Here is a 14,211-nt window from a genome sequence, read left to right as displayed (position 1 = left end):
CCTCATAAGGATTGTTTATTATTATTTTTTACAAAAATAATAATAAAGGCAGGATAAAAAAAATGTAAAGAGGGGCATATAACAAAAGCAAAACATCAGGAACTAGCACAAATTTCCAAAAGTCCAGTTAAAAAAGCTAAGGTCAGCACAAGCTGAGATTTGTGATGAATGCCAAAAAAAGAAAAGGCTTCTTTACACAGAAGATAATAAAAATCAAGGAAACAGATGTCCACTAACTGGAGAAAACTGCAAGATGGTAATGGGGAACAGGGCAAAGGCTGAATTGCTTAATTTGTACTTTTCATAAAAGTGGTCCATCCTGTCAGAAGCTGCACCATTGGGGACAGAAGAAAAAGGAGGTCAAAGTAGGTAAGGAAAGAACACCTAGCTGCTTTGAAGGAATTCAGATCTCCTGTACCGGATGGGGCCTAGGGTGGTAACACAACTTCTGGATGTTTTCTTAGAGCCACGGACAGAAATGAGCAAACCCAGAGCATAGGGTAAGTGCCAGGAGATTGGAGAAGAGACAATATTGTTCCAAATGGGAAAGGGAAACTATAGACCATTTAGTATGATACAAATATCTTGGAAAATTCTAAAATGAATCAAGTGGTGGGCTTGCAATCATTTAGAAATGAATAGGGCCATCACTTGAATTAGCATGGATTTATTAAAAAAAACAGCTTGCACCAGACAACATATTGTTCTTTTATATTGTGACTAGATTAGCAGATCAAGGGAATGTTGTAGGTGTGTTGTTCTTACACCTCTGTAGGGCATCTGATACAAGACTATAGTCTCCATCTTAATAACCTGGATTAATTTGGGATGATTGGCACTACTACCAGATGGATTTGTGGTTGGCTAAACAATCATAGGCAGCGCATGATCACATAGTGGGAAGTATGCAGTGGAGTACCTTAGGATTCTGTTCTAGGCCCAGAACTCTAAAGCATCTTCATAAATAACTTAAATGCAGGAATAGAAGGGGTGCTCATAACATTGCAGAAGACACAAAGCCAAGGCGTGTATATTGCTAACAGTTCAGAAAGCTCAAGATTCAGCATGATCTCAAGAGACTTGGTTGCCCTATCCAACCAAGTTTAATGGCAAGGAATTTTACGATCTCGCAATTTGGCAGGAAAAAACAGACACCAAACTACAAGGCATGTGGTACGTGACTGAACAGTAATACCTGCCAAACGAATCAGGGTGCCCTTGTAAACCAGTTTTAAGTGGAAGCCAGAAGTTTGCTACAGCTGCAAAAGGAGCCAATGTAATTTTGGACTGCAGTGAGGAATAATATAAAAAGAACAGAAATGATAGCATTTGCTCTCTGCTGCTTTGGTCAGACCACATCTGGAATATTGTATCCTCTTCTGTTGTCATAATACAAGAAAGATGGGAGGAACTGAAAAGAATGCAGAGAAAATGGACAAAGATAGTGATGGGCTTGGAAACTAAACCCTGAGGAGTGGTTAAAGGAACTTAGGCTAAAAGAGGCTAAAGGGAGCCATTATACTATATTATACATTACAGCAATCATCCAATATGAAGGTATGTCACTGAGCACACAGCATGGCTTTATTCCACATAGCACTCAAGGGTAAGACTTGAACCAGCTGATGGAAGCTTTATAGGGGAGATTCAAACCAGAAATAGGAGGAATTTTCTGACTGTTAGAGCTATAACTAGATAGTGCAGCAGCTTGTCTTCTGACTGTTCCAGGTTTTCAAGAGAAGATTGGGTAGCTACTTGTCTAGGATATGTAAACTCTTACACTGGGCAGGATGCTGGATCCAAAATCCTTTCCAATCCACTGATTTTATGAAACTTGGTTTTTCTATGAAAGATTCAAATAAGCATAGCTCCAAAACTGACTTTTGAAACCAATTAGCAGAGCATGTTCTGCCTCTTCTGGACATCTTTATTGTAAAACCAATGAAATAAAATGTTTACAATAGGAAAGCTCCATTTTTACCATCCATTTCCTCATTTGGCAGGTACAAATGTTGTTTTAAAACCTTTTTCTTTCAGAGAGAAAACAAAAAGTTAATTCATTTCCATGTCTCTGAGGATGCTAATTTAAATTACATTTTTCTTCCGTAATGAGCTTTTCTATAGCCATTAAAAGTAAATGCATCTTCCATTTTTCTTATACAGTTTAATAATTTCTTTTTCCATTAGGTCAGTTCCCAGTGTATTTGCCTAGCTAACATTTTAATAATGGACTTTCTAATTCATATTTGCAGTTCCTGGGCACTCAAAGGCTATATGTGCACACTTAGAATAGCTTATTTTTAAACTTACTTCTTAATATTTAAAACTGACCTACTTGTAGTAATGTGTCAGTTATTTCCAAGTTAGTTTGAAATAAAGTAAACTAGGTTAAAACCAATATACCCTTTATAGGAATTAGATCCAAACATTTAATTAATGTGGCAAATTCGGACTTGAATTCCAGAGCAAGACCGTTATTTAAAGATGGAGAAATGATATTCTCCTTTTGCTTGGCAGAGAAAAAGGGAGCAAACCAAATTTAAAAGTGATTACTTTTGATTATTTTCTCAAAGGTTTGGCACTGAAATAATCTCCTCAGGAAGGAATAATGAGATGAGTATGCAATTAAATTATCATTTAATGTCTTCCCTTTGGAAATAATTTACAAAGAAAAGCAGCTCATTAAGACTCCAACTAAATACTTAGTCAGGTTTAATGGAAAAGCTCCAGTTTTGTAACCATCTTGCCAATTAAGAAAAGGACGCCAAGGAAAAGTAAACTTAAGAGTCTCTCATCCAAGTTATATCAACCAAGAGTTGCTGCAATTTTAGTTTTGTGGGGCACTTCGGTGAAACTTTTCCAGAATCATTTTTTATGTCTGTCTGTCATCTATCTATCTATCTATCTATCTATCTATCTATCTATCTATCTATCTATCTATCTATCCATATCTGTCAACTATGTATGTTCCTGTTTAGTGTTAGGATATGGACATCCTGGTGCCATAAAATTTGTAATCATATCCACACTCTGAACTTTACATGTACAAATTAAGTCAAATTAGGAAATTTGCTCCATTTCCACATATATATTTTACTTATACAAGATCATTACAGCCCCATGCCTTGAGTGGAAATGTTATTTAGGATTTTTCAGAATCCACAAAATTTCATCTATATTTTATTGGAGTCAGGTATGAGAGCTAGAAGCATGCTTTTCATATTTAAAAGTGGAGATTGCCAGAAATTTAAATTCTGCACTAAGTATCTTGTGAATTTGGGGTCAGCTATCATATCCCGGGTAGGAATATGCAGTTAATCATAAAGGAGGCTGACAAACCTCATTTTTAAAATCTTGTATTAGAACTGCAAAATTTAATTGGCTTCCATTTCTCAGCAGTTACATTTATTCTGCAGTAAAGCTATAGCCTTTTCTGCACCCACAGAATCAGCACTATAAAACTGCACATATCTTGCAAATTACCGCAACCACATACAGAAAGGCTAATTTTATGGCCAATTCCCACCAAGAGTGGCACCTCAAGAGTAGGCAGATTCTGACCAACTGGGAAAGCCTTCTAAGCCCCCATTCACTCATATGTTTTGCCTGTCTTCCCATTGTGGAATTGTAGCCCTGAGGAACTGCTCCCTTACTAATGTGTACAAGAAAGTACATACAGACTAAGCACTAAAAACAGTTGGACTTTACTACACGCATGGTTATACACAAAGGTGCTCTTTCAAAAGGCAACTGGAGTTTTTTTTCTTGAAGACATTTCACCTCTCATCCAAAAAGCTTCTTCAGTTCTTGCAAGAACTGGAGGGAACTGAAGAAGCATCTTAGATAAGAAGCGAAATGTCAAGAAAAAAACGAAGTCTAATTGCCTTTTGAAAAGGGATCTTTGGGACAACCATGACCTGGATGACCGAGAATCTCCATAGACATGCATGATTACACAGGCAGCGTTTGTCTGGTATATTTGCTGCACGCATAAAATGTAAAAAAAACCCACAAACCCTATATGATAGTTTAGATCCACAAGACCTCCTATTGTATCTAGTCACTTTCCACGTGCAAATATTCTTTGCAATTGGTAATTGTGAGCAGTTACTTTTTCTCATTTTCATTGATGCAAATAATTCAAATGCAGTTGGCCTGGGCGGGACAATTGTTCTGCTTTCTGTATTTTCTAAAGTAGGATAAATATAACTGAAATTTGCTTGCCTACTGCCTTCTAAAGTGGTGGTATCTATCTCTAAAGAATTCTGTAAAGAGATTCTTGAAATATGCCCTAGAGAAAAGAACTATTATGGGCACTGAATTCATACAAATAATAGTTCCAAGATTACCTCAGAGATCATCTAGTTCTAGATTTCTCTACTCTGCTTCTGTGGGAAGATTATATTTCACGAGAGATTAATGGACTTTGGCCCATCATCCGAGGTTCCAATAAATTTCTTTTTAAAAATCTGGGAGGTTCCAGGCCTGAAAGTTTGAAACTCCTAATCTAGTCTGATTTAATGTCCAGAGAAATTCTAATAGATGGCTCTCCAGACTGTGTGTGAAGACCTCTGGTGAAAGAAAACATACCATTTCATGAGGCAAGCTTGTATACTGGTTGACACCACCAGGAAATGCTAAGCAAGACAGCCTTTTGCTCCATCTTGCTTCCCACAGTTTTAAGTGAATCATTGCAGTTATGTTAGTAACATGCTTGTTAAGTGAATCTGGCTTCCCCACGGATTTAGACTCTGCCATGCTTCACTGCTCTATTTACAAATTTAAAAAGACAAATCTTCAGTATAAGCATGTCCAGCCATACTCCACTCTTGCAGATGGAAGGCAAAGGCAAAATGGAAGTTCAATCAGGATCATGTCAGGGTTCCCTGACTTGCTCTTGGGTTGCCAGATTACACATTAAATGTCAGGTAACATCTGAACTCAGGACTTTTTGGACTCACAATCAGTAGCACAGTCATCTTTTTCTCTCTTTATTATTTTCAGTATGTACCTGCCATTACCTGCTAGCTAAGCTGGGAAAGGTTTTAAAAAACAGGATTCCTTCTTTTGCCACAGCAGTGGTTTCTGCCTCAACTTGCAGAGAAATTATCAGCTTGATTAAACAGATATATGAAAAGCATGTTAGGTCCCTTGTCCAACTTGCTGAAACTCCCAAGATAACTTGCTGGTCTTAGAAACATTCTCCTCTATCGTTGTATTGGAACTGTTTAGATTTTATAAGGATTCTTTGTGGTAGACTTATCCAAACCTTTTATATAGACAATTCTGAATTTCAGTTCCATTTGAGTTTTTTGGGAAATGAGTCAGTGGTGAGATTCAAAAATTTTTTACTACTGGTTCTGTGGGCGTAGCTTGGTGGGCACGGTGTGGCTTGGTAGGCATGATAGGAGAAGGATACTGTAAAATCCCATTCCCTCTCCACGCCAATAACCTGCTTTCCAGCTCTGTTCTCCTGTGCAGGGCAACAAAAGAAGACCCAGCCAATCAGCTGGGACTCAGGCAGAGAATAGATGGGGACAGGGCCAGTCAGAGGTGGTATTTGTCGGTTCTCCAAACTACTCAAAATTTCCACTACCGGTTCTACAGAACTGGTCAGAACCTGCTGAATACCACCTCTGAAAGGAGTGCGGAGGAAGTGTCTTTCCCTTTATAAAAGTAGAATACAGGTAGTTCTCAACTTAAGACCACAATTGAGCCCGAGATTTCTGTTGTTAAATGAAACATTTGCTAAGTGAGCTAGTAACAGTTAGTAGTTAGTAACAGTTGTTAATGAATCTGGCTTCCCCATTGACTTTGCTTGCCAGAAGCTTACAAAAGGTAATCACATGATGCTGTAATAGATATGAGTCAGTTGCCAAGTGTCTGAATTTTGATTATGTGACTATGGGGATTCTATAACGGTCATAAGTGTGAAATACAGCCAGAAGTCACTTGTCTATGGAGATTCTCAGTCATCCAGGTTGTGGTTGTCCCAAAGGTCCTTCCATTCCCCACTATCCAGTCAGAGCCGAAGAAGCTTTCTTGGGTGAGAAGCAAAAGGTCTTCAAAAAACACCCAGAAAGTCCAGTCACCTCTTGAAAAAGTACCTTTGGGACAGCCATAAGTCACTTTTTGGGGTCGTTTAGTGACTTTGAACAGTCACTAAAAGAACTGTTGTGTGAATATTTTTGATATAATGGGAAAACAAACAAAATAAGGCATGAATGACTCCAGCATTACTGGAGTTTATTGAACTGATACCACTATCGAGTTGAGTGTGAAAGAAATATTGCTGCCTCAATTTTGGCTCTTGCCTACAAGGCACATTATGTCCACCAGCTCCATTTAGCAGTTTGAACAGAATCTAAATTGTTTTTGCCTCATAGATAATGCAAGGCCTGTTTTCCAAATGTGAAAAAAAAACCTTATTAGTTTCAAAACTAACATTTTTAATTGATAGATTTGTCATGAACTGTTCAGTACAACCTGTGGAAGTCAATCCAATATTTGGAAGCAATGTAAAATCTGCCCTTTTCTTTTTCATTGCAAATAGTATACCCCTAAAGAGGTTGTTTTTTTTTTTTGAGTAAATGACAAATCTAATAACAATGACACCTTCACAGCTGTCATGAAATCATCTAAATGAGTTAGTTAAGTGAGTTAAGGTAACAATAGGTTCATACTCATTAGTAATCATAACTAAGGGAGTAAACCCTGAATGACCTCTAAATCCAAATAAATAAACTTTAGGAGAAAAATACAGTACAATGTCATGTTTAAATTATTTTAAAAATGAACGCTCTTTGTGAAACTATACCAATACTCTTTTCTTCATTTAAAAAAAAAACACATTCTTAGTGGTTTTGCAAATACTTTCTTTCCATAAACGGTTTCCATTCCAATCCAATGCTATGGAAATAATTGGGACAGACACGATTTTTTTTCTACCAGTGTTTTAACATAACAAACTGTTTTAACAACATTGCCATTTCTCAGAACTCAATTTTTATAACACAAACAACATCAAACCAGTTCAACCTTGACCCACCATGATGCTCTAGAAGTCTGCAGGGTTGTTTTTTTTTTTAAAACACCACTTTGGTTAACAGCTATTCAGTCTTTTTTTTTTTTCCACAAGAAAAGATATATTCCTTTAGTTTTTACCATTGTCACTAAAAAGGCATATCCGTGGCATGTGGTGCCAATCTATGTCAAGGGGATCAAGACTGCAGCAGTTAAGGCAAGGATAAATCAGCGGCACTGAGGTTTTAATAACTGGGATTGTACCCAAAACAGTGATATTTGTGGTGAACCAGAAGAACTGAAGAAAGCCTTCTCTTTCCTTAGAGCTGTGTTTTCCGCAGGCACTTGTAAGTTGCATAGTTTTGAAGCAGAATGACACCTTCTCATTTCCACTTCCTTGGTCAGAATTGTAGCTTAGAGGGTTTTCTCTCAGTGCTACAAAGCCTCCACATCTGAGTAGCTGCATAGCATCTGAGTAAATGAAAGGCCATCTGACCTTAGGCCAAAGCCTAGAATCCATTGATTTCACATTAGCAGTGACTCCTGAAGTCCTTGAGCTAGATTGCTTTCTCTGGAGGTCTATGTGGAAGTTCTCTTCATAGGCAGTTTAAAAAAACAACATATGGAGATCTCCTCTGCCTCTCCATTGACTCCCTGTTCCCTCCCCCAGCCCTACCAGTGAATCTGAGATAGCAACATCAGGAAAAAGAAGGATTCTCTGAAGGGTGTGGGGGAGGGAAATAAAAGACATAGCCCACTAAATAACTCTTTAAGAAATAGAGATCCCTCTGACTGGAGAATAAAAGAAGGCACTTGGTGAGACATTCAGCCACTTTCCATCCACAATCTACTCAATGAGTCAATAACCTCAACCTTGTGATCCAGCTAACCAGCAAAGAGGGTTCTGTGGAGGAAGATTTTGTGGACGTGGTGACAGGCGGCCTTTTAGCAGCATCCTCTTGGAAAGGGATGGTTGCGCTGTTGTGAAGATCCACATTAACGAAACACCTGCTTCCCCTGATGTAGTCGGCGCCTTTTACTATCTGTTTATCCGCTACTGGCCTGGGAAACGGATGCGGCAAAGGGGAGTTTTCTTCAATGATGGGTGGGATTCTTTCATTGCTGAAGTATCGGCAGAGGGCGTTTTCAGCTGGAAAACCAAGCAGGAAAGTCTTGTAAGAATTTGCATTCAGAAACTCTGCAGAGACTAAGGTGGTAAAAATGATTTTTTTTTTCCCTGTCTGTTGTACAGAAGGAATATAATCTGAACTGGCCCCCACATCTTTTTTTTATACTGACATTCTTTTTCTTAATCTGCTAAAACCTGAATCTTAACCATCGGAAACAGCACCGGCCCAAATTTAAATTGATGAGTAAAGTTTCTACTTTAGAAATTAATAAACTATACATAAATGCATTCATCTTTAAAATCCCATTGTTGTTTCCTTTAGGAAAGAAAATAAATTTAGTAAGGGACAAACTGAAACACATGAATTGCAAGGGAAATATTTAATTCCTCAGTCTTTCTTTTGGAACTCTATTACCATGCTATATCTCCATGTCTCTTCCTTCTAAACAAGCTTCTGAATCACAGCAAACTGAGACTGCTTCAAAATCTGACACAGATACAGTGATGTAATGATGCAAACTGCACACTTGCATCCTAATGTTTGCTGCAAGCATGCACTCACTTTCTGCATCATGGTGCATGTTTTGGACCTGACACACACAAATATATACATACAGCCTTTGCAAACACCAATGTTCTGACAAGCTCTAGGCGACATACATTTTCCTCTTTTGGTCCAGTACTTAAGATTTGCTAGCTGCGAGCCCTTTAAACAGTATTTTAGCAACAATTGAATGTCCCAACTCAGTATTCATCTTAAATGAAAAATTAAAACCGGTGTTTGTGCAGAAGTCCACAATTTCTGCTAGGCTAAGGGCCGCAATATGGGTGACATCAAACTATACTGTGATTTCATTTACGCTTCATTAAAATTAAACATAGGTCTTGATGTGATTACTCTCCAATCAAGCATTTCATAATTTCCTCAAGTTATCGCATTAAACATTAAAATTTGGCAAGCATTTCCAGAGGTGTCTTTCTGGAGCCACAGGCAGCCAGGGTTGTGCACTTTTACTCTCAGCATAATAACAGCTTATTACATTAATATCTGGAGTACAAAGTATCATCGAAAGCACCTCTCCTATTAGATTAACATAACATAAACTAAGAGTCAATATTGCTTTGACATTTGCCATAAGAATGTCTAGTTTGATGACCCCAGGGAGGCTATCTGATTAAATAAATAAATATGATGCTTGTTCCTCTCCGCTTGGCAAATGCACAGGTGGAAATCTAACATTAAACTGCAACCTGGACCATGGACAGACATTCTCGTTGGGAAAAGCAAGTGAACTTCAACAAATTCCTTACCTTTTCTCCCCATCCCTCGTGGCTTAGAGAAAGATTCTGCAGCTCCCGACCAATTTCCATCAGCAGGCATAGACAGTGGGCGAGGCTTTCCTAAAAACCACAGATAGTGTTACTGCAGAGCTATTAAGTTATGTGATCTCTAGGTTCTTGGTAGTTTCTTAGACTTTTAATTACTAGGCTAGGTAACATTATCAGTGCAAGAGGGGGATATTTTTGCCTTGATGATACAAGAACCCAACCCTTCAACCCTGACCTACATACTCTCCTCCATGCAATCTATGTAATGGCAATTATTGTGAGAAGACAATTTTAAACAAGTTCATCTAACGCCAGCAGCTCCCATCAAGATACCACTGGAGTCTCACAAGCAAGGCATCTTTACTTCTTAATATCCAAAGCTAGACTCTTCAGTGTACGGAAGTTTATTTTAATTAACAAAATTCATAGATACTGATTTACTAGTTATTAGTAATCTGCAGATGAACTGATAATTATTTTTCAATTATTACATTAATTTGTATGTTATCCTAGTTAGCCTACAGAAAATAATATAATACAAATATTTTAAAAGCCATTATGTCTACCAGGTCCCTCAGGCAACAATTCCCATATTTGAAAAATCCCATGCATTTATCCCATGCAACTCAAAGTGAAATGAGTGATTTTATACATACAGAAAAATCTAGTTAACATATCAAAGCAATCTGCAGGAGAGTCTTCCAGTTTGTTCTTTATCCAACAGGGAGCAAATAACCTTAAACAGAGCCATTGGATGAATTTCTCTATACACACAAGTTAAGTGTGGAGAAGTATGACTTTCACCACTCTTATCACCACAGCCTATACCCATGTTGGTGAACCTATGGCACATGTGCCAGAAGTGGCATGCAGAGCCACTTTTGCTGACACAGGAGAGCTTGCCCGGAGGAGTCCCACTGCACATGCATGCACGCCACTGCCGCCCGACAGTTGATTATCAGGTATTTGGTGCGCATGCACGGGGGATTGTGCGAGAGATGCGCACGCATCCTCAGAGATGTGCAGCGTACGCAGAGGATCACGTGCATGCAGAGATGCATGGCGTGGGGGGATTGCGCGCATGTGCAGATGCATGGCGCATGGGTGGAATTGCGCGCACATGTGCAGATATGGGGGGCATATGGGGGATCATGTGCACATGCGCAGGGGGCTTGGGGGCCCCCAGCACGCATTACCTTCTGGGTGCTGGCATGTGAGCACAATTATTGGCACGGGACCCAAAACAGTTTAGCCACCACTGGCCTAGACCTAAACAGGGGCATCCACTTGTATTCAATTATTTTCATTCTTCACCTTCTGCCATCATGACTGTATGTCTCCCTGTGGTTGTTCTGTTTCCCACAATTCTTTGGTAAGCCACTCATTCTACTCTATCTCCATATTCCTGGACTTGTGTGGCACAACTGACTATCTTCTGAGATGGGTAAAACGGGGACCCAGATTGTTAAGGGCAATATGCTGATTCTGTAAACTGCTCAGAGAGGTCTGTAAAGCACTGTGAAGCAGTACATAAGTCTATTAAAGGATCCAGGCACCTGAGATGGACCACCTTAATTGATCTTCTACTTTTGTCTCTTTGGCAGAGGGTAAGAATGGAACTAATTCTTTTGAGTTAAATTTCAGCAACGCAAGAGGGGTCTACTTGCAGATCTACTCAAAAACTGTCTAATAGGTTCAATGGGAATTGATACCATGTCAGTGAGTATAAGACTGCAAATGAAAAATTATAAATTGCAGATACATAACTGAGCTTATACTTTAAAAACCTTTTATGTATTTTTCATAAGAGTATTTCCATCAGTTACAGATTCACTAAGTTTTAGCCTTCTAGAAAGGAAGAGTTTTTAAAGACTTTTTTAAAAGGTGGGAGTTAACTCTCAGAAGAAGAAAAACCAAATATAGGTTCAGAGTTTTCTCACCGAAAGATGGAGTTTTCTCCCTCATCTTCGCTAGTGGAATATTTGTTTCTCTGGGATAGGCAGGCAACGGATCAGAATCTATCAGAGTAAACCTTCGTCTTCTACACTCCTGATCAAGGAAAGAATTGGGAGATTCTGCACCTTTAGAACCAGAGAGAGGCTGCCTAGGTTTATTGCCTCCTCCATAAATGAAGTTCCCCTTCTCGTCCCTGAAAAGATATTAGATTCAATTAGCAACATAAACAAAGGGCCTGCAACCCTGAACCCTGAGCAATTCTCAGTTGCCACCTGAGAGATACTGAAAAGAGTAAACAAAGAAGGAAAACAAAAGGAACTTGGACGGAGTTCATATGTGTGCTGCAGTTGCAGGGAAAAGTAGAAAATGTGGGACAGCCCCAGAATTACATTTTCTTCTTTTCTGTTTTCTTTATAAAGTCCCTAGCTTTTACGGTGCAAGCAACAGCATGTTTAAAGATAACTCAAGATATTATCACATAGTACTCAGACAGGCGGCTGAATAAATCTCAGTAATCAGAAGAATGGACTAAGTATTCTGCAATTCAATTGTCCTTCCCTAATACTGGCGGCAACTCAATAAATCATGCAAGAGACCTGATTCATAGTTTTTTCAATAAATTACACAATGAGAACCTATGTATCATTTCCTAATCTATACTGAGCAGAAGGACTCAATTTTTACCTTCCTTTAGTATTCTATTAATGTTATATTAGATTTTTTTAAAACAAGGGAATTACTGATATATTAGATTTTTTTAAAACAAGGGAATTACTGATTAGTACTCCTGTCAAGTATTACAAGGATCTTTTTTTTCAAAACAAAAACAAAAACAAAACACCTTTATTCTTTCTATAGGAAGAAATGTTGTGCACTTTTCCATCAGTGTCTTCAAGGTGGCTTACTTTTTCTTTTTGCAATATGTAAAAAAAACCACCAGTATTCAAAACCAATTAAAATGACATCCCAAGCTAGCAAATTCAAGTAATAAATATAAAGTTGAAAAAGAAAGACGGAATGATTGGTTATCAAAAGCGGGAAAGAATGAAGCAGTTTCAACAAATCATTTAGAGATGTCATAGAACTAGTCCGCAAGATTGATTCTGACATCTTACATTTATTTTAAGTTACTGCTGAATATCCTGGTGAGAATATCCATATGCAGAGAGAAGCAATACTTAAGAGAGTAATTTGCTTCTGGGGACATAAATGACTGAACTAGGCCCTCCCCTCATATGACAAAAATGTATTTGACAAATCTCCGAAAAGTAGAATCTGAATGGAGTGTTCAACATGTAGATTTTTTCCCCAAAACAAAAGATTCCAATTGAAGCTTTTATCATGTTGTGCATGAATATGGTGCTTAATGTATGTCTCCACATTAACATCAGAAAACAATTATCCCTTTGCACTTTTAGTGACTTTGGTGTGACTATTTTGGCTCCCAATTCACCATCTTAGCATACAGCATTCTGTATCTCAGAGGCATCTGGAAGGCAAGTGATCAGTAAGTTAAGATGGCAGGCACTCCTGTGGGATCCAAGTTACACCCCCAGAATAGAAGTGGGACCTTCTGACAGTCTTCCCAGTAAATTGGACAGGAAACACTACCTGAGGAATTAATTCTACTTTATTGTAAGGCTACATTAACAGAATCCGAAGTACAAACTACCCACTGCTACTTTTAACTGTTTGATCCATTAGACTGGATTCTTCCTAATTTTTTCTGACCATTAAGCTACTGGGGGCTCCTCTCTTTCTTGTCTGATTATTTCCTAGGCAAGACTTCTTCCCCCTTGTTCCTCAAGGTCATCCACACTTTCCACCATGCCATCTCTTCTGCAATCAAGCTCACATCTTGGCTTTCTGACATGCCCCAAGAATGCTCTTCCTGCTTTTTCTTTCTTCTGAAAAGCAAAACCAAAGCTAACTCTAAAGGGTAAACCATTTAAAACATTTATGAGTGAAGAGATGCAGACATTTGCATCTCTTTTTATTTGCACATGCTTTTTTTTATTTGAGTATAAATAAATGTGACCTCCACTAACATCTACTGCAATCAGGCCACTGCAAATGCTCATGTCCGTTGAGCCTTGATGAGACAACTTACACAATTTCAGCTGCTTAAAGATATTTCAGCACACCAACTTGGACTCAAAAGCTTTAGAGGCACAACCATTTATAAAAGAAAAATGTCTCGCGCTAGACATGAACTTTTTAGGAAGCAGAGATACATCTTGGACAGAATTTAAGAATTTTGCCAAGCTCTAGTCCTAACCAAATGATACACCTTCTACTAAAGATTTTCTAGGAATTTCTCTTTGTAGCACAAAACTGTGCTATAATTCTACTGAAAAAAACTTTTTCAGCTGACAGAAAATAACACTGCCGTACATTTAGGAGCTCAAAAACTGTAGGAAGCACAAAGTAATTCATCTGGAGAATGAATGCAAAACAGCCAGATAATAATGAGCAGTTCTTTTAAGTAATATGTAGCTGCTGGCATACCGAGGTGCATAGGGAACAGCTGGTGGTGGAGGTATGTAAAGATCCAGAATAGCTGGTTTCTCTTTCTTTAGTGATGTCTCCTTGGTGTTTTCCGATGACTGAGCTGTAGCTGGGTGTAGGCTGGTCTACAGGGAGAAGATACAACAGTGCTCAAGTAATTTTAAAACTACAAAATGCAGTCAGGCCAGTTCCTCTACCATATGCTTACATTATTCTTCATTTCCTATTTTTATCTGGTTCACTGGAAACTGGAAACAGTGATTTCT

General features: G+C 38.4%; 1 protein-coding gene across 4 annotated transcripts in view; it reads right to left on the bottom strand.

The window, feature by feature from the left end:
• Window positions 1-1,881: 1,881 nt before the first annotated feature.
• Window positions 1,882-14,211, bottom strand: part of CNKSR3 (CNKSR family member 3) — a 77,899-nt gene continuing 65,569 nt past the window's right edge. For all 4 annotated transcript variants that reach the window (XM_026705030.2, XM_087939273.1, XM_087939275.1 and 1 more), the window contains 4 exons: window positions 13,946-14,070; window positions 11,422-11,630; window positions 9,464-9,553; window positions 1,882-8,173 (listed from right to left, as the gene is read on the bottom strand). In XM_026705030.2, the coding sequence (XP_026560815.1) occupies window positions 7,875-8,173; window positions 9,464-9,553; window positions 11,422-11,630; window positions 13,946-14,070 (723 nt within the window). In that variant the 3' untranslated portion in view covers window positions 1,882-7,874. The remainder of the gene's footprint in view (window positions 8,174-9,463; window positions 9,554-11,421; window positions 11,631-13,945; window positions 14,071-14,211) is intronic.

The sequence above is a fragment of the Pseudonaja textilis genome, chromosome 1 (assembly GCF_049901715.1).
Source record: "Pseudonaja textilis isolate UNSWEBS1 chromosome 1, rPseTex1.2, whole genome shotgun sequence".
NCBI lineage: Eukaryota > Metazoa > Chordata > Lepidosauria > Squamata > Elapidae > Pseudonaja > Pseudonaja textilis.
The sequence above is the reverse complement of the archived record's forward strand: the minus strand, read 5'-3'. Positions and strand labels throughout refer to the sequence as shown.